At 38.9% G+C, this 27,886-nt stretch overlaps 1 protein-coding gene across 1 annotated transcript in view; it reads right to left on the bottom strand.

Moving 5' to 3' along the window:
* col11a1a (collagen, type XI, alpha 1a) overlaps positions 1 to 27,886 on the bottom strand; it is a 93,223-nt gene that overhangs the window by 26,370 nt on the left and 38,967 nt on the right. Inside the window, exons 24-43 of the mRNA XM_042510329.1 lie at positions 27,432 to 27,476; positions 27,083 to 27,136; positions 24,800 to 24,844; positions 24,442 to 24,495; positions 24,245 to 24,289; positions 22,602 to 22,655; positions 22,386 to 22,493; positions 22,210 to 22,263; positions 19,061 to 19,114; positions 17,964 to 18,008; positions 17,715 to 17,768; positions 16,479 to 16,523; positions 13,473 to 13,526; positions 12,358 to 12,411; positions 8,621 to 8,674; positions 8,098 to 8,205; positions 5,186 to 5,275; positions 3,950 to 4,003; positions 738 to 845; positions 483 to 590 (exon numbers count right to left, since the gene is read on the bottom strand). Of these exons, the coding sequence (XP_042366263.1) occupies positions 483 to 590; positions 738 to 845; positions 3,950 to 4,003; positions 5,186 to 5,275; positions 8,098 to 8,205; positions 8,621 to 8,674; positions 12,358 to 12,411; positions 13,473 to 13,526; positions 16,479 to 16,523; positions 17,715 to 17,768; positions 17,964 to 18,008; positions 19,061 to 19,114; positions 22,210 to 22,263; positions 22,386 to 22,493; positions 22,602 to 22,655; positions 24,245 to 24,289; positions 24,442 to 24,495; positions 24,800 to 24,844; positions 27,083 to 27,136; positions 27,432 to 27,476 (1,287 nt within the window). The remainder of the gene's footprint in view (positions 1 to 482; positions 591 to 737; positions 846 to 3,949; positions 4,004 to 5,185; positions 5,276 to 8,097; positions 8,206 to 8,620; positions 8,675 to 12,357; positions 12,412 to 13,472; positions 13,527 to 16,478; positions 16,524 to 17,714; positions 17,769 to 17,963; positions 18,009 to 19,060; positions 19,115 to 22,209; positions 22,264 to 22,385; positions 22,494 to 22,601; positions 22,656 to 24,244; positions 24,290 to 24,441; positions 24,496 to 24,799; positions 24,845 to 27,082; positions 27,137 to 27,431; positions 27,477 to 27,886) is intronic.

Raw genomic sequence — 27,886 nt, 5'->3', positions numbered from 1 at the left:
AGCTTCAATTCTTCTCTAAATGTCAAGAGCTTATGAAACAATCATTGAAAACTCTCAGCCCAACACAAACAACCATTATCTGCAGCTATAACCGGATGGATGCACAAATAAGGATATGTAAGGTTTTTACTGTCTCCTCTGTTGCATTGTAAACCTCTGCGGGGACATATGTTTGGCAGCTTAATAGAGTGCCTGATAGTAACCTTAAGGAGCATAATGATTGTGGGAGAAGCAACAGTATTTCACTTTTACATCCCCTCTAATTACGATTGCTGGCGCATTTGGTTATGAAGATGGATAGGCAACAGTGAGGGGAAGTGAGAGACATATTTTCTATGCAGATGGCCTGAGTATGAACATGGGGATGAAGATTGATTGGCAATCTGGTTCAGTCCCAAAACATATCTCAGTTTGGGAATTGGAAAGGAGCTTAAACTGGGCCAAAAGGGTGGGATGGGTGTTGGTGAGTGTGGTCGACTGACCTTGTCGCCATCCTCTCCAGGTGGACCCTGAGGTCCAGCAGGTCCAGGCAGACCAACAGGACCCTGGACACCGTCACGACCAGCAGGACCTTGAGGCCCTTTCTCACCCTAGAGGAACACATACATTTGTTTTCATTATATTTTGAAAGCTAAAAACAGCAGAACTGAAGGTCAAAGGGAGATGAACATAGAAATAAACTATATAGCAGAGATTTTGTGTCAGCCACTGCAGAAAAGAAAAAAATATATACTTACAGGTGCTCCCTTCTCTCCAGCAGGACCTGGGGGACCCTGAGGGCCAGGTCTACCAGACAGGCCAATTGGACCAGCTGAACCAGCAGGACCTCTTTCACCAGGAGAACCCTGTGAGAGTGAGAAAGGAGGGAGATGATGAGTGAGAGATAAAAAGCAAAGGCCATATTTTGTTTGTTGTGGACAAAAGAAACACATATTTCAATGTTTTCTTTGCAAGCCCATGAATATATATATATATATATATATATATATATTCACACAATCTGAGTATTTTGAACAATAACCATTGCCATTAAGACATCTGCGAAGCAAGACCCAACTGAGTCCCACTGCTAATGGATCAACGCACACACCGACACATACAAACCCCTTTCAAGAGGAGCACTGAGAAAACATCAGGATCAACAAACAGTAACAGGTGGCTTTTAAGTTCTAATAAAGCAGCGCTGCTCCTTGAAAGCAGCCAGCATTATCTGCTGTCGGGGAGCTGACGTCTTGCTGGCTCTCTAAGCTCTGAGCAGCTCACTCCTGCTGCTGAAAATGCATATTTGAATGAAAGAGGCTGCTGCTGTGTATCAGTAGTATTTGGATACAGGAACTCAGTGTTCACCTAAATCCATAAAACATGATGTTGAAAGACACTCAGCATTGTTTACCTCTACTGCTGGTGAATTAACTCTGTGTATTTTTACAGTTACACATTTCTGCATTTATATACAAGAATTCTCAGTAATTTTCTTTGTAACATTCTAAATTATTTTAGGGTAATTCAATTAACTATCCCAATAATTGCCTTGTACTCATACAAAGGTTGTGATGTATTGTCTGTCATTTATAGCAGGGTGAATTGCACCGCTGAGTTTTAGTGTCCTCTGGTAACATTGGAGGCCATCATATTCTATTAAGACTAAAAATCCTGGAGGAACACAACATATGTTAATGTTCAACATGAAAACTACCCTTGAGACTCAATACTGGTGGAACCCAGTATTTCTGCTATTCAGTGTAATGTAAGGATGTGTGCAATTTGTTAATTAGTCGATTAAATGTTACCACCCTCACTAGTTGGAATTAAAAATAATAGTCTGTTAAACTAAATTATCATTACTTCATATATTCCCATTTTCCCAATTAAAATGCCTAAAGAGTAGTTTTAAGATTATTGTTTTCAATAAATCTGTTTGTTAACTCTTATTTATTTAGTTGTCTTGTTTTGTAGAATGATATGCAATAGTCATAATGCATGGTGCAAAGTGCCCTACAATTCAGCAACATTTAAAAAAGGATTTGATTCAATGTGATGAACAACTTCAAATGGCTCCCATAATATGGACAATATGTTTTCAGACAATGTCTTAGCTTATTGATTCAATTGTGCTAATTTTGACTGTTCTGTTTCTGAGTGTTGTCTTATGACTAGACTAATTTAATAGTCTAAGTTTCAACTTCTGTTTAAGCTTAAGGAAGATCAGATGTTTAGGAACATCCTTAGCGTGAGGTAACACTTGTTTTTTATTTTAAACATTTTTTAAAATCTGCATTATCATCTTTAAGAAAAAACACTAAAAACTGTTACTTTTGAGAAAAAATGTCTGTACTGCACTCATAAATGTCAATGAGTGGGAAAGGAACATGATGTCTCAATACATGATATAATATCAATGTTCATAATAGATAACTAAGTGTGCAGGTTACTCTAATGTGTTAAATTTGTGGGCTTGAGTAGGAAGAATGCATTTATTCCCCAGGGCTGTAATTACTGTGGCTGAGGCACAGAGCTGATAGATTATTGTGACTATTGTCTTTAGATCTCTGCATATGCCCATCACACACTCTGTAAAAACATATTTATATACATTAGACTAAGGGGGCTTACATTTCGTCTTTACCCACCAAGAAGGGTAAAGAAGGATAAAATGTTGATGGAGTCACACAAAGTCTGCTCAAAATGGGGCTATTAAATTGATCCATTTATTCTAAATTTGATAAGAGTTTGTTCTTTTGGATCCTTTAAGTCAATTTTTCAACTTTACAGTACATAATTCCAAGATTAATTCCATACCAATCTCCCAAAGTAGGTAGCACTGGAACTGGTGTTTTAATGTATTAATATAAATACAGAAATGGGTGAATTGAAAAAAGACAACAGCAGCCCATCATATCCCTATAACCTTACCACTGAGTTTTGTGAACAAGAATGAACACAGCAGGCATAAAGTTCCAGGATGCAACGTTTGGGATTGGTGAGGCATGTGTAGTAGCAACACCCGGGATGACTAGACATTAGCTCACCATATGGATGCTATCCTGGCTGTGTGGTTTTGTGGTGTGTGGGTTTGTTTGTTTGGGTTGTTTGGGTCTGTATCTGTGTGCCAGGAGGCAATGGAGCAAACAGACTTGATACCCGGCCACTCTAGCGCATGATCGCTCCTACAACAAATCGCTGTGTGCAGTGGCACAAAATTAAAGTTGGTGATGCTTCCATTGGAAAATAAATAAATAAAACACTGATTACGTGTCCCTGATGGCTTAATGAGTTTATGTGTATTACACATGTACTTAGTTCTCTTGGTGAAACTCAATTAATTGACTATGTGTGATTTCCTCTCATGTCTGTCTTTTAAGTGACTGTTGGTGCAGTTCAACACTAACTTGTTTCCCTGCAGCATTTATAGGTCCTGTATCTGAGAAAACCTGGGCTCTCCTTTATCTGTAACTACAGCTGAGATGTCCTTGAGCAAGGCACATCACCTAGCTGCTGCAGTGGATTAACACACAGGACATCACTAGAATATGTGAGTGTCTATAAATCCATGAATGTGCAGCACTGCCCGGCTGAAAACGACCACACTGCTCACCTAACCTTACCCGGGGCAATAAAAGTTAAAACAGATAAATAAATAAATGCAACTTCTCTCATAAGTTTGCCTAAAATATCCTGCCCTTATGGTAGTGATACCAAAAGGAGAGCAAGTATAAAGATGGCTTTGCAGTTGGCCAAGGGAAACTGAAGCCACCCTTTAAGCTATTCCTGTCCAAATGATGTAAAGCGCCCTCCGGTGCTTGGCATATGCAGGCCTTACTAAAGCATGAAATATACTGTACAAGCCTTCCCACTAATCAATAACACAAATAAAATACAAAATGTCAGAGAGAAATCCAATACAGAGGGGAAACAGAGGTACTTTGATGTCAGGTAGCAGTATACTTACAACAGGACCAGGTGGACCTTGGGGCCCCTCTCCTCCCTTCAGACCTGCTGGGCCCTGAGGGAAAGAAGGAAAAAACACATGAGGACCCGCTTGACATGGTTGTTACACCTGGTGTAACTTTACATCAGCCCACGCTTTCCCTCTGCAGCCCTGAATTTCAACACCTCCATCATTGGATGTCAATACACCCTGAACTGTCTGCCTTCACTGACACTGTCACTTCAGCCAGACACCACTAGGAATGTGGTTTGAGACCATTTAACCTCAGAGCATGACTCCCACAAATATCATTGCTGCTATTAACATTTTCACCCTGGAAGACATCCAGCGTCGATCCAGGATAAAAAATGCAGTAGTGTTCAAAAAAAAAAAAAATCTGCAATCCATACATGGTAACTTAGTACTTAATGGCACATCTCAAACATTATATCATTCCCTTCATAAATGTGTTCTTGTGAATATTGCAGCATGGAAGATTGTGAGTTTTGTTTTGCACATGCAGTGGTGTGTCTAATATATTATATGTATGTATGCTCTCTTGCATGTTTGTCAAAGCTCAAAATATGTGTTTGTGTGTTGCTCCCTAGTGGGCCACAAAAGAGCACATGGCAGGAAGGGTAATGAGTCTCCATTGGCTGTGGCTGGGTGCTGGAGTAAATTACAGTGGCAGAAAACAATCAGCGGTGCTGCTGGCCTGCAGAGTCTGACTGACCTTGAGGATGCAGGCAGCACAACACTTTCTCTCCCCACAGTATATCCATTCCCAGCCATCACAGTCTAATTGCTAACATTTCCCACTAAATAATGTATTAAGTAAATAATGCATACAGAGACAAACAAAACTTTGCTGCCACCCTAAAATTGCTGGCACTGGAATATGAAAAACATTTCTAGTCTTTGAGTAAAACCAGGGACAGATTTTTGTATCCCTAACCAACAATTCCCTGCTACTATAATAGAGGCCCATGATGCATTGCGGCGGTTAAAACAGTGGTGTCAGTGGCGGTGGAGCGATGCAGAGGCACGCCTGTTCATTTGTAAGATGTCGCTTTGGATTTCCTCTGCAGTGGAATGATTGCTAGGAGTGAATTCCAGGGCTGGTGTCCCTAATAAAGTGAATGGCTCTAGATAGACGCTTGTTCATTTGTTATGTAGCAATGTTCTGTCACTTTCTACTAGCGAACAAATGTAAAGCGAAGCTATGATGAATAGGTGCAGGTGGAGTGGAGCTCTTACTGTGGCGCCAGGTAGACCTCTTTCTCCAGGGAAGCCTCGAAGACCAGGAGGACCGTCTTTACCAGGGGATCCCTGTGGTCCAGGATCTCCCTACACAAACAATCACATAACATGTTGCATGATTACAACACAGTTATAATTATAATAAACATTTATAATAAACATTTTAACAAAGTCTTTATTGCTATGCTTTAATGCATCAATGATTCTTATCTAGGTGAATGACGTTTGTTTCATTATTAACCAAAAGAGAACATTTATTTTGTTCTGGAGGACCAAAATACCAACCCCACACAGCCAGGCTACATCTCACGAGCACAGTTTTCACTACATCACTCATGGGTGGAAACCATTTTTGAAGGATCAACTACACCTGACCAGACAGAAGCAAAGATAACAGCCCAACAAGTGGTGCATTTGTCCAGTTGGGCGTAAGAGGAGTGTCTGGATGAAGGAGAGAACTGTCATCTATTCTGCTGCCGACCTGAGATGACGCTTATCTAAGCAAAATGCCAACTGAGCCTTGTCAGAAAAAGAGGCAAACTGCAGACAGTGCCAGACTACCAAGGTAAAATTAGCATATGAAAATGTTAGCCTGGGTTATCTGGCAGGTTGATACCCAGCGTGATTGTCCACATGACAATAAGTTCTTTACCTTTTTTGAAACAGCAAACTAGTGTATGACAAATTTTACTGAACAAGCATTCAAACTTTGATTGCAACTTTGCCATACATGTGACTGTTAAAATTATAAAGACTAACTTAACATAGAAAAGTGCAAAATAAAATCCAACTTTCGGTTTAGTTTCTCCTCATACTGTACAAGTCAGACAGGCCCTTTAGTCTTCAGTCATTGCTGTCGCAGCAGTGAGGCCTTGTAGTGAAACAGAGTAAGAACAATCAGATTCAGTCTTTCTAAGTCAATTCAGAACTTGGAACTTTTACTACTTTTAGATATCTCTTGTAAACTTTTATTTAAAATTGAGTTATATGCATACACAACCTCTGATGTCACTTTATTGCTTCTAAAGTGTTGAATTGGTGTTGGCATGGTGTCGGTAGTGGTTTGGAGATGCAAAGCACATGACAGCTAAATCTTGTATTTGAAAACTGCTCTGCACTCAGAAAGAACCTTGTAAATCAGAAGTTAAGAAACAGCCATCCTACTTAAAGAAACACCCTCCTCCTCAGAGCCCTGCAGTGCAATGTGTATATATGCAGGTATGTTTCAGAATTTATGCATTTAAATAAAGTACTACACTTCACAGCTCACAGCTGAGCAGAAGAGAGCTCTAAAAAGTGAATATAGATTGAAAAGCACATGACTAGCAGATAAAGTACATACTAATGGCTTTGTACATCCCACCAGGGACAGAAGTACGCTCTGTTTTGTAGCTGACATCCATCTTAATGGAGCATTAGCCACAATTAGTTTGAAGTATGTATGTTTTCTGTGGATTCATTAACACAGTCAATTTGCAAGTCTTTACTTTGATCAGACCAGTGCAGTATTGCTTTCACACCATGAGCCAAAACATGAAACACAAAGATTTTAGTCTTCTAAGCTCAATGCAATTTGGAGGCAGATTTGTGTTGAAAAGGTTACACAACTTCAAAAGTCATAAAAATGGCTGGTGAGATTTTTTTTGACGGAAAGGAGCAGTGCTTGCTGTAGCAAGGACAGTAAAAATGTGCCCAAGCAAAAATCTGTTTAGCTTCTGCAACTGTTTGCATGCCCTCTCTCTTCCCTAACACGCACCTCAGATATTGAGCTAAATTTTACACTTGGTGCCAATAATTGCAGGGCAACTTCCTTTAGTTCCTGGTTGATTCTGTCCACCACATCTCTAAAACAAGGACATTTGACTCCAGAAAAAAGTTACTTCTGGCTCCGATCGCTTTTCTTTTGTATTGGCAGTCTGACTTTATCTGCAAACAGGGAGGCACAGAACAGTGGGCTTGAGAGGTATAAGAGGATTTGGGCTCTGCTGCCAAGACCTCCACAAAGTGTCCCTGGCATACTGATGCACAGGCCTGAACAGAGTGGGGAAGAGGGAGGGGGGATCTGAGTGGGGGAGGGTTTGGAGTTAGCCGACGGACTTGATTAAACTGTCTGCTGGGTGAAAACAGGAAGAAAATAAAGGCAGACGACATGGGTGTTTGAGGGAGGGGATGGGGTGCAGGGGATGCTGAGTGGTCCTGGGAGTCAGAGGTTCAGTTTGGAGCAGCCCATACTTCTGCAAAATGGCTTCTTGTCTGCTCCTAATGGGCACTCAATTGCCGGCCAGGGAGGGAATGTAGCCTCAAATCTCAGCTACTGTATCTTCAGCAGTCAGTTGCCAGAGTCTTGTGTAGCACAGAGAGTATAGGTGAGACCTTGGTGTTTGCTGGGTGTGTTTCTGAGTGAATTTATTACTATAGATTGATTTCTACTTTCTGACAATTTTATTTAAGCAATCCAGTAGTCTATTGAGTTCTGCATGTCCTCTAGAAATATAACTGCTTGTGAATGCAGCTGGCTCTATCTGCAAAATCAAATCATGTACGATAATTGCAGCTGGTTAAGTTCAATTTGCAACCCACTTCCATACTGTTGATCTTTCTGTCAACCTCTCTGGCTTTTCTCTTCAGTGTAACTAACACAAACCTAATACAGCTCATAAGAAAATCCACCTTTCCACACTTATGAGGAAATTTCTATGTTTATTTGTTACCTGCCCTTCAAGATGGGGCCATTTTAACATGTTATGCCACTAAAGAGAAACAAATGAGCATTCAATTGAGAAGAATAATAAAATAATACATTTAACTTATTAGGCGCCTTTCAGAACACCCAAGGTCACCTCACAGAGCATGAAAGTAAAAGTTAGGAATATGTCTCTTCCTTTTAGTTCAGTATACTGGACAAATACCTTTGCTCCCTCCTTGCCAGCAGCACCTGGAAGACCTTGCTCTCCAGGTGGGCCTGGGGGTCCAGGGTGTCCTCTCTCACCAACGGGTCCAGTCTCTCCAGTTGGTCCCTACAATGTCATCATACAGCTGAATATTATTTGCAATTCAAAATAGTAACAATACAACATGGCAATCTATTATTAAAATGAAAGTGGTTATGAACAGAAGGGCAAAAGATCTACCGCATTTTATTCAAGAGCTCAAATAAAATACAATAAGATTATTAAAAAGATACTAATCATTGAGAATCCACAATACCACTGGCACACTGCTTGCTTTATGTATACATACGCTGATAATTTTAGCATTGCCTTGAATAGTTGATCACAAAATCCTTTCACATAGCCACCTTATAGCTGTCAGATACTGCTGCACTGCCTGTTTCTAAACAATGAAGGGAAATTACGATGCCCTCAAGATTTCACAATCAACAATACATTCTTAAATTATAAATGTATTCTTCAAATAATAAATTTCTCTTACCTGGGGCCCGACAACACCTCCAGGACCTGGTGGACCAGTTTTACCTTGGAATCCCTGAAAAAAAAACACATCACAAATCCTTATTTATACACTTTATTATAATAATGAAACCACACAGATTATCTTTTAAAAACTAAGTCAAGAAACCATAGGGATTCAACATTGGTTTCAGAGATTCGGGTTTGGTATTACCTTGATGTAGGAACAAGGAGTTTTCAGGTAATATTCCCAATCAAAGTTAGATTTTATTACATTATAATACTGGTTGGTAAATAAAAGTAGTAAGGAACAATCAGGACAACGGAGAGAGAGAGAGAGATGACTTTCAACAAAGGTCTGTGGCTGGAATCAACCCATGCTATTAGGATGCCCATTCATGAAGTTCATGTGCACAACCAGAGACAATAGTTCAATATTTTACCCTCATGGACCATTTGCATTATGGATCCATTACTATAAACACATGCTTTGCAAAACTAATTGCTGAAATAACTTGTTTATATGTGAATGTGAATTGCAACAAGTTTTCCCTCTGGTAAGTTAATCATGATGTATTTGCTGTTCCTACATTGTCCCTGTAGGATATCTTGCTAAAGTGCTTCACCTTACACAAAAGTTCAGTCTTTCAAATAGACATCACATCGTGACTTCAGAGTTTGTCCGTTGTCACTGACAATAAGGGGAAGCAGAGTATACCAAGTAAAAGAGATACATGGATATTGAGATACTAACAGTAAGTCACCATCGTTAGGAGTAAATAGTTTCATATAAACACACAAGCAAACAAACAGTTTTGATATTATAATTTGAGGGATGTTTTCTGTCCTTTACTCACTGGTTTGAGGGGGTGGGGATCACTTGAATAAGACTGTCACTGAGCTACTTTCAGACTATTTCAGAGTCATTAGTGAACTGGCTTGCAAATAAGGAATGTGTTGTTTGAGTTTCAAACAATTAACATTAAATTGCAGCTAGTTGTTTACATAAAACAAGGTCAAACCAGTGTAATGTACTTGTTCATCTCCAACCAATAAAGAGCCAAAGTAAAAACATAGCAGGTTAATAAAGTAGAGCATCCAACAACAAAAGACCCCTAAAGTTTTCTCTGAGAGTTGATGGGATAAACTAGAGCTAAAAAAAAACCTGAATATTGGGCTTGCTTTAGGCTGATGGCAATACATGTGACTCCAATGGGATGATAATGTTGAACTAAGTCTGCTGAAAGTGTAATTAGACATCTGCTAGCTATCACATCAGTAACAACTTCATAAACCGATGGTGTTATCATTCCACCAGTGTGTTTGGGAGTTTTTCTCTTCACAGTTGTCAAAAATTGCATGCTGCTTTATATTAACACATTTTTAATTTACATGTCAAAAAAAATCTGCTTTTCCCAATGAAGCTATTTAAATTTGCCATTGCTCAATTTTGCTGTTGCCTGCACAAAAAAAAAACCAAACAACCAGGCCATGCATTTTGATTCACAGTACATGGCTGATTTGCATTGCAGCATCCCCTATGGATATGCTTAAGCAGATTCAAACAGCAGAACAGGCCAAGCCAAAAAAGATAGAGGTTCAACATCACAAGCATCGACTCCAACAGAGGAGCACCAATCGGATGAACTTGTCTTCCGGGAGAGGAACAATCCAATCTGCACTGGCTTAAATCTTCTTCCAAGCACTCAATATTCCCCAAATATTAACCCAGTGTGATGCTTAGAAGCCAGATATTTATTGAATTAATACAGTACGAGCGTGAAGAGAAAGAATGACTGCTCTGTTTAACATATATTTCATACTGTAATAGAGACATCTGCAAAATGCTGATTTATTTCCTTTAAACTTAATGCTTTAAGATAGAACAGTGTGAGTGTAGATAGTAAAACTGAAACCAGGGAATGATTAGCATAAAGCAAACATATCAAACTCCAAGGGCAGAGTGTAGGGTGCACACTGACTTTTCCATTTTGAGTTTGACTTTCCGCTGATTTCCATTTGATCTAGGAGCCCCTAAGTCATCAAACTCTCTACATAACCGATCTTCACCGAGGTACTGCATTTATAACTCCATTTGTAACTCATTATCCTACAACCAAACAAAGTTTTCAAATGCAAGCTCTTAGAAGGCCAATCCTGGCTGACTTATGACTCCAGGCCTATTGATCACTGTGTTGTGATTTATGGTGATGTATTATTCAACGGAAACCCTCAGGCCATGCTGTTACAGCAGCGGCCCTGATTCAGAGACACCAACTCAAATCTTTATTTGCACTTCCTTAAATGCAACTTGTGTTGACGGAAATGAGCGCCTATGAGCATCTTTATTGCTGTGATCTATTCTCATATCGGATGCTTGTGGTGCATGTTCATCAGCGCATAAATCTACAGCCATAAACACCTTAATGAAGACTCTATCGTTGTCGCTTGAACAGCAGCAAAGGCAGGGAAGCACTCATGTGTGGTGTATTACGTTATCTATAGGAAAGAGGCAGGCGGAAAGGGAAGCTTTAATGATAGAGGCGATGATCTGTCAAGCTTTTAGTAGAATTTATTGCCCTCTGAGCCTCGTCAAACCAAAGTGCACACATGCATACCAAGTACGGAGGAATCGAAGTTGAGAGCAGAGGATTGCAGCTAGATGTGATCAAGTCAAACTTTGCTTTGTTTTCGTTCATTGTCAGATAAATCTTATGTCCCATCGGATACGGCATCTATGCATGAATTCGTCTTCAGTACAGATTGAGTACAGCCATTTCTCATTTGGCTCATGACTGAATTTGGAAAAAAAACTACATGAACCACTATTCCACGCTGCTGCAACAAATCATATGTCTGCTGGTTTTGTTATACCTTACTTACAGTATGATTGCTTAATTATTTTAGAGCAGGCAATACCACACAAGGGCACCTTGCTGCATCTGGACAATCTAAGTTCAGCGTCCTTGTCTTGCATATTTGTAAACTTGCCAAAGTAACTACGAGATAGAAGCTGCATTAGAAAAGGATGGTCCTTCAGCTACCTGGTGTCCATCTCTACAAGACAGGAGTCTGAGCCATCTGGATTTACTCAGACAGAATGCAGTGTGCTTGTGTGCATTTGCCTGTGTGTGTACATAGAGACGAGACAAGCAGATAGACCCAGACGAAGTTCACTAGGGCTTTGTCTTTAGAGTTTTGCTTTAAGAGAGATGTCTGCCCCTTTGGCATCCCACTGAGATGTTGTATTGCTGATTGTAATCCCCTGCATACAAGAGCAATGGAGATAAAATGGAGGAGGAAGGAGGAAGAGTGGGGAGATTCAATTGAAGTGCAGCTCACTGATTGGGAGGATCAAATCTGTCCTGCAATCGAAAGGCAATTTGAAGAACGAGAGCTAAAAAGGTCTCGTTGGCAACTCTAACCTAAATGGCAGTGAGTAATGGAGAGCCAGCCGTTAACACAACAAAACTAATTTTGGGGGGATTAAAATAAAATTAGACTGAGCACTGAGAGGGGAGTCCTGATGAAACACTTGTGAAAAACTGAAGAAGTTATGAGGTGGCACACTCTTGTATTAGCTCTTGCGGTGGAAATATGCCAAATCTGTCCAAGTGTGAGAAATGATGTTATATTGAGTTTCCAGCTCAATGTGAGGTCTTCTATTTCTACACTCAGCAGGAAGTTAGAGGCTGGGCCAAACCAGAGCCACACAGATGACTGAAAGTTCAAACAGGATATTGCATCTTTGGGACTCACCGTCTCTCCACGCTGACCAGGGTGTCCGGGCAGCCCATCTTTTCCAGGTGGTCCCTGTAAGGTAGAAAACAAGACACATTTAATAGATATAAAAGCACATTCATCATCATCATCATCACAGTTATACTACCGTGAATAATGGCACTACAAAATTGGGCCTATTGCTGAAATAAAAGTTTATTTTTCCAAGCAATCAGATTTCTATTACTGCAGTATTGTACCAATGCTCTGTAGGCACAATATGCTGAGCAAACATCATTTTCAAACTGGCATAGGACTATTTAGACTACTGGAACAATAATGAAAAAATAACAGGTTTGGTTTTTTTTGTTGTTGAAGGGAACAACATCACTAGCTGAGGGCTGAGAGTCGGCTATGAATCTAACCTGAATCGATAGGTGGAAATTACCACTTGTCTCCTGCCTAGACTGGGGAGTGAGAAAATGGGTTCTGCTTCAGTAACAGTTAGACTAATGATCCCTGCAAAGAATTAGGGATATTGCTATGTATTACTGCACCCCATGAACTCCTCAAATTGAATCAATTCTGACTTATAATGTTTGCAAACTAGGCTAATTTGCCATTGAGACAGTAGGAAGAGAAGAGGAGGGAAAAGTGTAGACACGGAACATCAGAAACTAGCTGCAAACCACCGAGCCTTGCAAATATTTTGCATCAAAACTTCCTACAGACAGCGATGAAAATGTGTGACAGTTGCACACTGCACAGTTGAACACTTCAATGAGAGGTTGGGATAGATTGGTACCAGCTCATTCCCTGCAGAGGACCAACTACTGGCCCCTACCCAGAGCAGCATCTGTCAGTCTGTCCGAGTTAAATTGTTGTATACATATATATGTATGTTATTTTAATGAGTTTCTTTTAAGCAAAACGCTCTGAATGAATTTACGTTTTCTCCGGTAAGCAATTATGAAGGCCTTTATTCACAATGCGAATGCTCAGAAAAATTGACCTTGTTTCAATAAAAAATAATGTTGCTTTTTTGCCACTTCATATCTGAGTTTGTGAAAGTAGCCATGACAAAAACAATTTTTCGAAAAAAAAATATATTGATGTGTAAATTAATCATAAGAAAAAATGGAAGGAATACTTACAGGGGGGCCCTTCGGTCCAGGGAAGCCGACTGGTCCCTGAGGTCCTTGAGGCCCCTGCAGTACACAAACAAACAGTCAGAATAATGAGATCTGCACACAGAATGAAGTCACGAGATGACTTATTGCATTATACAAAAAGTAAACAAATTAAATTAAAGCAAACAAATTAAAGCTTTTCAATACAACAAACAATCTGAAGTTATTGCTGTAAGGTGATTAATTGCTCATTATAGTGAATACACTGAAATGACAAAATGCTTCAAAAAGTTTTTGGACACACCCTGTTATCATTGATAATTTAGTGCCCAGAAAAGGCTCAATCTAAGAATGTATTATTTAAATGGAAATATAAGATAAAAAAAAGACCATTTCTGAGATGGAATATTTACAGAGATAGAGTTAATAAACTGTTATGTAAAATAAGGTCACTTCTTGTCAAATGGCAAACTGTGACACTAATAATCTTTTATGGGCCAAACAAAAGGGAGATTTTCTAAATGACTGTTTGTATTCCACTTGGGCTTGAGGGCTTGAGTCGAAGCCATTAGATAATCCAGAAATATCATATTGTATCCTATATTATTTCCTTTACTGTATTAAGTTTGGTATGTTGATCAGCTAACCAAACTGGTTGTGACATACGTTTTGTAACAGCTAGTCAGATGTTAAAGTAACATTTAATCATTATTAATTATTTTATTCAGTGTATATTCCCACTAAAAATTAAGTGCATGTATATTTGATCGTTATATTTAGTGACGTAATGATAGTTGGGAGCAGTGATATAAAGGGCACAAGTGAAAACTGAGCACACATCAGCATACTAACAGTGAAACTTATTGTGCCACTTACACAACATAACTTGACAGGGTTTGTTACAGTGAAATACACTGATGAAGTGACATTTTTTGTAAAGCTACTTATACAGTATTTAATATACTCTGTAAGCCCTTACGTATGTTATTAAGTAGCATAAGAGTTTGGGATTTAGGGAGATTAAATATTATTCACATATAAAGTATCCAATGCAAGTGGATTTAATCCAATGCATTAAAATCATGACTCAAAGCTGACTGTATTATTCAAGTTTATCTCTTAAATATATTCATCCATCAGATTTGAGCCTACTTTACCTCCCTGCCCTTTTATGAGATTTTTTGAAACATTTTTGACAACTTTGAAACTCAGAATTGCGCCCCACCCACATACAATCATGTATTTCCAAAGTTAAAAGCTGCCAATCAACATCTGCCTCATTGGGGTTCAACTGCACTCTGTGGGAAGTCCTGAAGACTGAGGGCAGGAATGAATTTTAGACACATGCATACTCAAAATACAGGAAAGAACACTGTGTCATTTGACTTGTTCATTCAAGCTTAACCCCTGATAGTCAGATCCCATTTGAAGTTAATTCTAACCAACCCAAAAGCTAACCTACAGCTTCACAGTTGAGTTTTAGCAAAACTAACAGATGCTTAAACTTAAACTAAATGATGCTCATGATTCACACAGCAGTGTGGCATTGAACATTAGGTGTGTTTGAGTCTAGTTCCCCACTTGTCTTGTGTTATGCCATATGTTTTATTCTTCTATTTTCATGTTGCTCACTTGTGTAAATAAGCAAATAAATAATGCAAATTCAGTAATGCTGTACTGTCTTTCTTTTTGTCTTACCTTAATAAGTAAAATGTAATAATTTGGGAGAAAAAATGAAATGCAATTAAAAAAAACAAACACAAAACTACCTACTCAGAAATAATGAAACTGTATTACTTTAAGTCACTCACTCTCCCAGGAAGCTGTGAAAATATAGAAACGTGCCTCACTCAAAAAAAAAAAGAAACGTACTGAATGTGAGTATTTTAATGAGGTGTGTTACCGTAGTTCATGTGGAAAGCAGAAGCTCCCTTCAAAGAGTTTGCTTACACTCCTTCATTCCTGTTTTTGCTTTCATCAAACAGAAGAGCAGCTCTGTATTTTGATGAACCTGCCCTCATCATGTTTTGTCACAGTTGTAATAAAGTCTCCCCTGTACTGTTGGGAAAATGTCATTGCAAAATGAGCAGTTTCTGGAGCTGCCTTTCTTGTTTCATGCTTTTTTTTTTAACTTCCCTTGAATAAAATCAATGTTTCACATTTTGTTTGTTACACCCCAAATCAAATCAGCAGTTAAACACCACTGGAAATCTAACAAAATCTAATAAGAGGAATTAAATAAGGTGGCGCTGCTGGAAGGCTTTTATCTTCAGCAACTGCAGAGATTGCCACCTACGAGTAGCCTGGTCAGACCATCCTGATAATGAGCTCAAAACTGTGTTTCTCTCTCTTGTTGAGCTCACATGATCAGGATGTTCTTACAAGGCCAACCTCCAACTACCTCAGTGCTCAATAAATGCAGGTTTGGAAAATTGTCTTTTCTTTATTGTTTAAACTTGATGCATGAGAATGCATTATATTACAACCCTGACCAATAGCAAAGCAAGAACATGGCATCAAAGCAAAACTCAGAGTATGACAGCAGCAGTTTTTTTGTTGTCTTAGTTGTCTTGATCAGTAAAGCTAAACTGCATAGTACAAAGAATAACTTTGTGTTGATGAAATAGAAAACATAAACAAATCAAGAGCATTACCAACAAAGCTTTTTAAATTTTGAATGATTCTAAATCCATTATTTCCAGTTAACCATTGCTGATCATCTTGTCTTTCATGGAAATCTGTTTGAGTAAGTGCTGCATGAATCATTTCATTTAGTGACCAGTTAGAGCTCCTAGTGGGAAAACAAAAAGCTTGCAAGTTTGCCCTTCTAGATTCTTCTTTTTAAATCCTAATTTATCATTGAACATTGGAGAGTTTGAGTACTTTGGCAAGATTTGAAGGTTACTACACTAACATACTTTGAAATAATTTGAATCAACTCACATTAAGGTCTTAAAGTTTACAATAATTGAGTATAACTATCATCATTTTATTAGAGGTGGATGACAGAAGACAGTGGGATAGACTTACTCTCTCACCAGGCCCGCCCGGAGGCCCATCGTTGCCTGATGTGCCCTGCAACACACAACAACAAATCATCATCAGTTAATATTAAGGGATGTTTTGACACTATGAATATTTGGCATGGGGCTCAATGGGAGATGTAGAAGGCAGCAATGTTCAGAAATCTGTCATAATTTTACTGGTCAAGTTTCATTTCTGCTTGACTGAGAAATACCCAGCAGTGTTGTGGTACTCAAGATCATTCTTCATTTCAAGACAACTTTTAAAAGGTCTCGGCCTCGACTGCATTTTTACTGGGTCTTATCTAGGATTCAGCCAAAGAGGCCAAAGGGGATTTTATTTCATGACCCGTCAAGACCACAACTGCAGGGATATCACTAAATTGTCAGTGAAAAAAAAGGAATGTTGAATAAAAATGGTTAGGATAATTTCAGCTCTTTACTTTTTGTATTTGTTTGCTCATAGGTAACAAATGGAAAGTTCCCACACATAAAATTTACCTCTGCAATGCCTTTTATAGCCGTATGATTATTTTACCAAGACATTTCTCATGTTACACTTATACATACATTTACAGTATACAGTATGCCAATAAAAGAAGTGATTGAAGAGGAATCACGTTTTCTGTGGGTATTTTAATGTGAATTTGGATCTTTCACACCAATTTGAGAAGTGCTTATAAAGTGTGTCATGCAATGTTGAACTCGCGCTGGTCTGATCTTGCCTCGGTCTTGATACACTCTGGTCTTTGTTATGACTTGGTCTTGTTTTAGGTGGTCTTGACTGCAACACCCCTACCTAGTAAAAAGCATGGATTTATAGAGAGAACTGGATACAACATTGAAGGCAGGGCCTATGAGAGTTGCTTTGTGCACATGAAGCCAGTAAGGTTGATTTCTCGGGTATCAAAAAAGTACCTGGATCTTTCACATCATTGCACCCAGTGAGCAAGCAACAGAGTTTCACCAGCTGATTAACTAACTTTGAGTTTAGCCCTCTGCAAACCTGAATGGGGATAAAATGATTGAATCATGAATCTTTTCCAGACTTTCGGAGTGTTATCGGATCAAATGAGGGCCAAATTCTGATTAAAAAAGTTGAAAAAGTCATTTAGGCCCCAATGGCATCTTGTGGCAGATCTGGAAGTTTCCTGGCGCTGTTCCCGATGGCTTGGTAAAGAGCCTAAAATCAGTGTGACAGTGTGTTTTTTTGCAACAAGTATAAGCTGGTAAGTTGGTGCACCTTGGGACCAGGTTTTCCTGTTGGACCTCTGGCTCCTCGAGCCCCACGAGGACCCTGCAGAGAGAGAGAGAGAGACAAAAATTCAAGTCAAACAAAAAGTCTGGTGAGATTATATTCAAGTTACAAATTATGTAAAAATCCTGTTAGATTTCATACAACTCAGGTGGATACAAGATGTTTTGACAAAATTTAATCAGTTTTTTTATGCTGTTATTAAATCATTCAAATCACGAAGGGAAAAATACATACCGTTGGACCTCTTTGCCCTCTTGGACCAGGTTTGCCTGCAATGCCCTGTTAAATAACCAAAGGCAAAATATTTTAGGCACTCACACCTACTTTCTGTGCATCATTATTCAACATTCATATACTTCTGAGAGCACTCTAACATGTGTCCTACAGAAAAAGGGCTAAAATCACATCCACAATGCCAGTTATAGACCAGTTTATTCCTGTTCTAAATTAGTAGTCTCACATTACAGCACTTTAATAGATACATTCAACAGTAGTTGTATTAAATAACATTCCCCTCTGTGCATTGAGACACATCTTACCTGCAAGAGTTTACCAATAAAAAATATGTGAGTTATGACCATTAATATCTATAATATGGAAACAATGAAACAACAAAAAATATGGAGTTGCGTGTTTATAGCTGCAATATGCACTTATTGAATGACACCAAAGAATTGCTTAAGTAAAAGCAGCAGAATCAGCCTGCCAACAAATGCAGTGAAAATATTTCTACAAGACCTGGAAATTGCTTCCTGGCTTTAAGTCGGCACTGGACATGATTAGATTTAATGAAAAAAAAGTATTGAGTGTTTAATATTGGCAGGTAGCCAAGGCAAAAGTGAGATAATGCACTTCAAAGTGTCCATTAAATGATTCTGATGTACTCAACAAAGAAAACAGATAATATCCTTCCTCGACTTTCTACATTTGAGATAAATTGAAATGGATACTTTTTCTGTCATTACCTCCATGATTCAACAGCTTTATTAAGATGAATTGAGATAAGCCAGAAAAATATTTGCTAACTGTTGGAAGCAAAACTTGTACCATCAACACTTAGCATTTCTCAAAATTGTGTGAGCGCTTCTTTTTTTTTTTTTTTAAGCCTAGAAATGAGGAGAAGGTCTCAATGAAAGCACAATTGTTTCCACATCTTTTGTTCTCTCCCCAACATTAATTTTGCTGCTGTTATTTTTCGTGCCAAGTCTCTGTACACATGCTTTTATAATAGGAATCAATTTTCTTTTGTGTTGGAATATGATGGTATGGTGATTTTCATACACAAACAGGCACAGTGTGTGTGCTCGATGAGTGTGTGTGAGTTTTCTTACCCTGGCTCCTTTCTCGCCGTTGGCTCCAGGGAACCCTGGGAAACCGCTCGAGCCCTGTCAATAGGAGAGGGAGATGTCATGGAGGCGAAAATAGAGAGATGCTGGATGGGTCAGGGCATGCATGATAATAACAGTTCATGCTATATTATCTGCAATATTGTTGCATATCATGTTCAGCTACATCCTGGAGTTTAACACCATGACCCTTATATGAAATTCCAACATTTCCGCATGAGTTCTGTTCTTTCACAATTGTTCAATGATATTGTTTTTTAAAGGTCTCTGTTTCAGTTCTGTTTAACTCTCATTAAAACTACGAATCTATTGAAAGTGTAAAACACATTCTCAATATTCCTGTGAAGTCAGAGTTTTACACAAAAGTAACCTAACATTTCCTGCCCTCCCAAGAGAATATATAAGTTCATAAACTTTCCCAACTCTGGTATCTCTACCATGTTTATCAAGCTGTGAGAGGAGAGGAAGTTTCTCAGGTGAATTCTCTAAACTTCTATGATTAAGACACACACACACACACACACAGACACACAGACACACACACACACACACACACACACACACACACACACACACACACACACAAAGAGAGGAGGACTTAAAACAAAAGGCTTAGACCTCTGTAAACACAAGACAAGGTGACATGATTTTTTCTTTAGTCAAACTCTGTGAACAGGGGATTAAAAAGCAGCTTACCCATCCTGCTGCACCTCACCACACGTTGCATAGGGAACATTCAATAAAAAGTAAATCAGTGACAAACCTTGACTTCTTCATGAGATTACTGCAAATCAAGACTGTTCGATTATGTGTAATGAACTATTATCTCTATAAAATGCCCAAAACTGTCGAACTTTGATTTACTTACAAATTTAGTTAATCTTGTGTTGGAGTCATTTCCACCCCTAAGCAGTCTGAACCGCACAAAAACCTCAAAATTGTAAATCAAATGTTTTGCTTTTGCTCATTACTAAAATACTTATTCTTATACTTATTAGTCAAACTTCGGCATAAAAATACACAGGAGGTGTGAGGACAATAATAAAACAGTGTGCTGCAGCTGTGAGTCCTATGGGCAGTCCTTAAGACTGCTTCATCAGAGTCCACACTGGCTGCACCTCTCAGCATCAACTCATGTTCACTTCAACACACCCTTAGAGGAATGCTTCTATATGATCATTAGACGTATCGGTAACCTTTGAATCTACATGTTGAGTGGATAATGGCCAGCAGGTGTGATAATAAGGTACAAGGTATCAATGCTCAATTGCGTGTCTGATATGTCTGTTTAGTTTTTATCTTAGGAAGTTGATAATGTTTGTTTTATTGGATTGATAGTTGTTCTTAGAATATTTGTTACTGCCGTTTTTTAAATGCACTGAAAGGAACTGGTGAGAAACGGTATTTTGTTTCATTCTGTGTATGCAAATAAATGAAAAATGATGATAAAACAAATTTTGAATCTTAAATGTGTGAAGATTAAGCAGTGCAATATAAATTACGTTTTATAATAATCTTATATGATACTGCACCTGTAATATATGCAACTACATGTCACCATCTTTTAGAAAGATCTAAATTATTGGCTAGTCCATGTTTTGGTAAATTTTGATAACATAGGAGGACAGACTGTTGTCACACTTCACTTTATCATGTTTGATTCCTACAGTTTGCAAAAGACACAAAAATGGGACTAAACCATCGAAAATGTTCAACCAGTACCAGCCTCTAAACTACAACATGTCAGACAGAAGAGGGCGCTGTTCATCAGTACGATCAAGGCCCAAACTTGTTCATGGGAGGGCAGATTTTCAAGAAACACTAGAGCAAACTGCTTCATTATTTACAAGTGACAAAAATGGTGTACTGTCTTCTTACAATAATAAAAAAATAATTAATGGTTTACAAATAATTGATGCATAAGAATCAACAGGTCAATTAATAATTTACTAATGATTCATATATTAATTATAAGCAATTAAAAGGATGACGTTTCTGGGTTGCCAGGTTGAAAAATATTCCTTTAGGTGTTGTTCTTTCTTTCTAAATCATTATTCATGATAATAATAAACATTGGTAATGCTCAATGGTTTCTCACTTTCTGATAAGCCATTAAGTCTGCGGTAAAGATGTTAACTTGCTGGCAGCAGCAGCTCAGTTTGTGGGGACTTGGCTGGGGAACTGGTGGGTCACCAGTTCAAATCTTTGTACAAACCGAGTATGGAGTATGGAGTATGGACTGGCAGCTGGAGAGGTGCCAGTTTGCCTCCTGGGCACTGCTGAGGTGCCCTCAAGCAAGGTACCGAGCCCTAGACAGCTCAGGGCAACTGTCTATGGGCAGCCCCCGCGTTCTGACATCTCTCCATGAATGCATGTGTATAAGTCCTGTTGTGCATGCGTGTGTATTTCAAGCCTCTGTGTGTGTGTAATGTAAAAAAAAATAACACAGAGACAAGAAAAAACTAATTTCCCCTAGAGAGTAACAGAGGTATGATTTTCTTAATGACATTTTTATGATTAATTAAAAGGCTAAAAAGACAAAGCAAGTGTCACTTTGTTGGAAGATGAACATGAGCCAAAAGTTGTTTTTTTTACAACCTGGCAATATAAGAATTGTTCATAGTAATGGCCATCAAGTGATCTATAAAGCATTTAATGATGTATGACCCATTAATAAGGCCAATAATTACTACTTATAAGTGCTTTGTAAATACCTTATTATAAAATGGTATCAAGATTTGTTTTGGTACCATATTTAAAAGACTGAACTGTCAACTTTTAAAATGTTGCTTTATCAGCAGGGTGTAAAGCATGTATTGTACAAATGATCTGCACTAAAGCCCTCCTGCTCTCCGGGAATGCATCTTATACACTTACACTTATCTTCTTTGACTGTCACTCCGTACTGGTTATGCACTAAAATGGTTAATTTTTAAAAGCTAAATATTTCACTATGAACAACTATTAATAAATCCTTTTATGGTAAATCCATAAGTAAAAATCATCCAATGAGGACGTTTTGCTCTGTTGTGTTATGCCGTTGTAACCATGATTTTGTAGTTCTGATAACAGAGCAGACTGGTGTGAATAAACTCAAAACATCCCTTGTTGTGGTGAGAGTGATGCTAAGTTACCTTAGGTCCTTGTCTTCCTGGATAACCTGGCAATCCTGGGACGCCCAGTTTACCCTAAGAGACATTAACAGCACAAGTTGTAAACCCAGCAACACCACACATCAAGAGCAACTGAGATGAAAACATTTGATTCTTGTATCAGCTTTCAAGCATCCTTAGTCACTGAGCCCTGTTACCTTCTCTCCAGCAGGACCAATGGGACCTGACTCTCCGTTGGGGCCAGCTCGACCTTTGGGACCCTCAGGACCATCCTCTCCACGGGGCCCAAGCATACCAACCTCACCCTACAACACACACACAGAATATTAGAATGATTTATGGTAGCTGGCAAAAAAATAAAGTTCCAACTGGACATGAGTGAAATTATTTGTTTGACAGCTACTGCTCCTCACCCGGTCTCCTTTGATTCCCATGTCTCCCTTGAAACCAGGGAAACCATCCTCACCCTGCAATGAAAAAAAAAAGAATTATTGCATTGCGGTTATTTCATTACAGTATATTGTTATCTACGGCATTTGTTTATTTCCCACCAAGAAACTATTTTCTTCATTTCACTGGGGAACTCATTAAGTCTTGTGAGATTTTGTATTTAATGAACATCTGTAAAAAAAAAAAAAAAAATCAGCCTGCTCATGTTCACTTTGTGGATCACAGGATTGATGCTGCTATCTGCTGGCCAGATAGCGGAACAGCATATGTAAGGGATTCTGTGTTTAGCTGTTGATGTGCACCTGCACCAACTGATTTTAGGCATTTGGGATTTGGGATAAATTGATAAATTAAAAAAATATCTCATGCTCAGACACAACAATTTCTCAAAGATACAGCTATACATTAGATGTAGATTTCCTACAATTAAACCACATATTAATTAAGTGAAATATTAATCATTATAGAAACATATTTAAATGGATGCTGAAGAACGATATTCTCCTCACCTCTGTCTCTGTTCACTGACACTTTCTCTTTCGAGTCTGTCACCTGTCCATGTTTTCAAACCTATCTGATGCATAATGCAGCACTGAGCATGTCTGTTGCTAGCAACTCGCATCACCAATACCACACACACACACACACACACACGCACACACACAGGCACAAACACACACATGCACACACACACACACAAACACACACCTGAGGTAAAGCGCATCCTTTATTCATAACAAACCCTTTTTCCTCAAGGTTTGGCTTTTGAATCTTTGCTACAGTATAAATAATTCAATGACTCAAAAAATGATATGAATACCTGTCATTGTAGTGAGAACAACAGACCTCAGTCAGACAATGGATTTTATACAGCAGCATAACTATATTGATCTTAAATAAATGCTATGCATATTAAAAGGCAGCTTAGTTTAAATTCTATGTGGTGACACACACACATTCACACACTTCAAAAGTGCTTGAGATGGATTGCAGTGTTCTTTGAAAACGAAAGCCTCGAGCTGACAGCTTTACATTCAACAACTGATTGAGGGTCACTCGAAGAAAGTCTCTGTCTCCACTGAAGATGGCTATCGACTGACCTCGGCATGGTACTTTTAGGCTGCAGCAGCCATCTACTCAAAAGAGTCATAACAAAGTTGGGAGGACAGGTAGACAGCCACAGTTACAGACAGAATGTCTGTGACATGAATATATTTACAGGCTGCTCCCAAACTTTATTTTGTTGTCTTCACCTTTCTCACAAACTGAGTGAAGTCAAGACAAACACTCTGACATACAGCATGTCAATTCAGACAGCAAACGTTGTCTTTGATAGAAATAAACCCATTGAATTGACTTTAGTCTGTTGATTCAACTTGTCAAAGTACTTTTTAAACAGCACTGCCAACAGAAGACAGAGATCTCAATGTGATCACCATGAATGTTGTCATGGGTCAGAATATTAACAGACAAACATTTTTTATTTTATAATCACATTAACATATGGCATATGATTTATCACCCTTTTTGGCTGCTCAGTGGCTTTGAACTTACAGGCAAATTGAGAAATGACTTGGAAACAATTTAGCATTTCAGAAGTTTATACCTTTTCTCCCTTTGACCCCTTAAGACCACGGACACCATCAGCACCCTATAGGACAGGAGAGAGAGGTTACCCACAAACATAACAGAATACAATTCAAAACAATTATGTACAATATAGCAGGGGAGAAATTCATTATCTGGTGAGGAATGAGTGCGGTTGGTCACTCAAATGCCCACATGATCAAAGTGAAAACATACCTTGACACCACGAGGGCCGGGATAACCAATTGGACCCTGTGGACCTGAGGGACCCTGAAGAAGAGAAAACATTGTATGGTTATGGTGGAGGATACCTCAAAGTGTCCACACTGTTAACCACACTATTATCATCAATGTTGTCATTAATTTTATCTATAAAGGTAGACTTCAAATCATTATTTTCTTCTTTATTGATTGCATGCCTAAGATTTATCTTTCTAGTACATTTACATGTATTTCACCTGCACTCATGCATTTTAATAGTCTTTCCACTGCAGCACACACACACCAACACCAACACACACATGCAAATAAATATCTTAGCCAAATGATTCACTTTCTTCCTAAATCCACCTACCTGGGCTCCTTTCTCTCCAGCTGGACCCTCCTTACCAGGATGACCCTGTAAAATAAGCAGTCACGAAGTGGTTAAAGTGCTTTCTATAATGTTGTTTTCTAAACTGAACAGTCAACACAGTGAAAATGGTGTTAACAAACCAGCTATCAGCTGGAATGGAATAATTTATGATGGTGAAGCAACTTCACTAACGAGAAGTGTGGTATATGTGAATTTAAAGGGGGAAGAGGCCTTTGTGCTATCCTATACAATGCATGGCAAAGCAAGGAGCTCACTGACTAAACTCACACAGAGTGACCTTTATGTGCCTTTTCCAACCAAAGCTGAACACTGAGAATCCATATAAAACTTGCTCCAAAACTTAAGAATTTTGTCTAATTCACACCAGCATGTACAGGTCCTCTGAGTGACAGACATGTCAGCATGCACTCCCCCTCTGCGGTGGCCACTGGTGGTGTCAGGGTGAAAGGGCAGGTAGACATGCCCATACAAACAGCCCAATACACACCTTCACACACACACATATGGAAACCTTTAGCTGCGAACACCTGGCACTTCCAGTTTGAGGTGTGAGGGTGAGGCAGAAGGCTGTAAATCACCAGACTCTGGGGCCTGAGGGCGACTAAGGGCTGCCTGCCTCTTGAACTTACACACCTCTCCTAGCGAGGGCAAGAAAGGGAGGAATGACATGAGCTACTACAGGTCTAGAATAATAAAACTCAAAGGCACATTTCTTGTATTTCTTTGCCTTGAGAGATTTCTGAGGCACAGTTCTGCAGTATTTTACAAGGAGGCTCTGTGCAGCAAAAGGGTAAACTCATCAAAACAATGCACCCCTAGTCTATACACAATTTATTGCCTGATATCACACAGGATTGTCAAGTCGTTGCACTCTGTTTCGATCTTCAGTCTGACATTGGGGCCACTCTAATGGATCTCTTTGGGGGGGACCTGACTTTTTCCTAACCATCACTAGAGACCAACCTATCCGCCGGAATCTAACGTCAAGACACTGGTGTGTAGCCATACCAACATACAGGTTTTAAGAGTCAAGAGTCAAGCAGAGTCGAGCAAAATAAAAACAAACCACGATGTTGGGCGATATTGACAACACTAAACAACTGTTTGAAAATAGCTTAAAATCCTGCCTGTGGCACTGATTGAATCGATTGCTTTTCCAACCAAGAATCCGCCGTTTCATTTCATGATGCCAGACGAATCAGTCAACTTGGTGGAGTGGGCAGATTCAAAGGTCTGAAACTAGGCAACACATTTTATTTGAAAAAAGTTGGCTTAACTTTCTTTAAGGACACACAAATGTTTAGAATCTAAAACCCAATATTAGACATCTGGTTAAGTTTTTAGATGCGGATTTCTGCCAGCTGTGACAGCGTCATGACAGCTGGCATTGTTTTGTTTTCACTCTGTGAGTCTTTCTGCGTGTCTATAAAAATGTGGTCCTGGTGACACCTATTGAAGCGTAAACTGCCACAGAAGCTATTTAATTTTTTTTGCCAGAGTTTATATGTCTGTCTGTTTGTCTGTGGACCCTTTTTTTCAACGCATTTGGGTCACAACCTCGCAAGATAAAGACATAGAACTTAAGAGGTGTGTAGCTGAATTTATCATGAATCCCAAGTTCAACAATGTGTGTGGTCTGAGCAAAGGTGCCTGAAGTGAGGGGGTAGGAGGTAGGGAATGCCCCTCCACTTCATGCTCCTTGCCCACATTTATTTCAAGTAGCAGGTCAATATATAGTGGCTGGAGTGATCACTCCACAAGATGGTTTTGAGTTGGCTATGTCAAGAGCTATGAACTAATCTGAAAACTATAAATTAATATTATTATTGTAATATTTGTTAATAAATGTGGAATTTTACATGCCATGCCCATGTATTGTGTAACAGTTTGATGAGAATAATATAAGTCACCAGATCTGGTTGAAAAGGTCCTACACATGCCAGCTCTGTGTTGAAAATGGTGGGTTAAACACAGGTCCTTGGTATTGTCAAAAAACAACAACTTGTGCTTACGATGTTACCACCTTTACATCCACCATTCACTCAAAACTGGTTTTATACCATATTCTGTAAAGCTGTAGGAACATACACGTGTATGTGGCATCCACATTGACAGAAGGAATTTAAAAACAATAGTATTAGGGTGAAGATTAGATTTGGGTGAATGTGATATTAGTAAAAATGTGTCATATTAATGTTAGTATGTGCATGTGTGTAAAACTGATATACAATATGTACGTATATAGGTGATAAGAGCACGCACAGGAGGCCCATCAGCTCCAGGTAATCCAGGCAACCCCGACCTGCCCTGAGGTCCCTGTGTGAGGAAAAAAAGAAAAAAGAAAAGAAAAACATGGTCAAAGATCAGAGGTTACAAACTAGTTTCAGAATTTACTATTACTGCAGCTACAGCATAGAGTTCATTTAGAGGGCAGGCTCCAAACAGCCAGTCATAAAACTTTTCCTCATTTTTACTTTGTTACCTAGAGTTTGGTTTAAGTGACTATGAATACTTTACATTGAAACTGTGAATTAGGTTATAATTTCATATTGCCCTTATTGTGCTCTAATTCTTTACTTTTTCCACTGAAAAATAACAAAAGGTTACATACTTTTTCACCAGGTGGTCCGATAGGGCCTTGAGGACCCGGAAGACCCTGTGAGACAGAGACACATAGAAATGAGAGTCTGTTGCTATAGCAACAACAAGCATGCTTAAATACTCACACACACACACACAAGCCGGATAAACTGAAGAGTTTGTTGGAGTTGTAAATAGTTGACTAGTGGAGGATTGTTCAGCCTTTGCCTTTGTGTCGTGTGTGTGTTTGTGTGTGTGTGAGGGAGGTCTGTAGGCATATTAGCATCTTGCATGTTTATAGTATGCATACACTTAAATATTTGTGCACGTGTTGCTATATATGTGTTTCTAGGTGGTTACCTGGTGTGTGCCAGTGTGTGTGTGTGTGTGTGTGTGTGTGTGTCACAGGGGTAATTTGAGGCACTGAAGCTTGCTCCAACAGGTGTGGCAGCTTTGCAGGAATTCCACCAACATGAATAAGGTGCT

The sequence above is a fragment of the Plectropomus leopardus genome, chromosome 21 (genome assembly GCF_008729295.1).
Source record: "Plectropomus leopardus isolate mb chromosome 21, YSFRI_Pleo_2.0, whole genome shotgun sequence".
Taxonomy (NCBI): domain Eukaryota; kingdom Metazoa; phylum Chordata; class Actinopteri; order Perciformes; family Serranidae; genus Plectropomus; species Plectropomus leopardus.
This window is presented reverse-complemented; position numbering and strand designations above follow the sequence as displayed.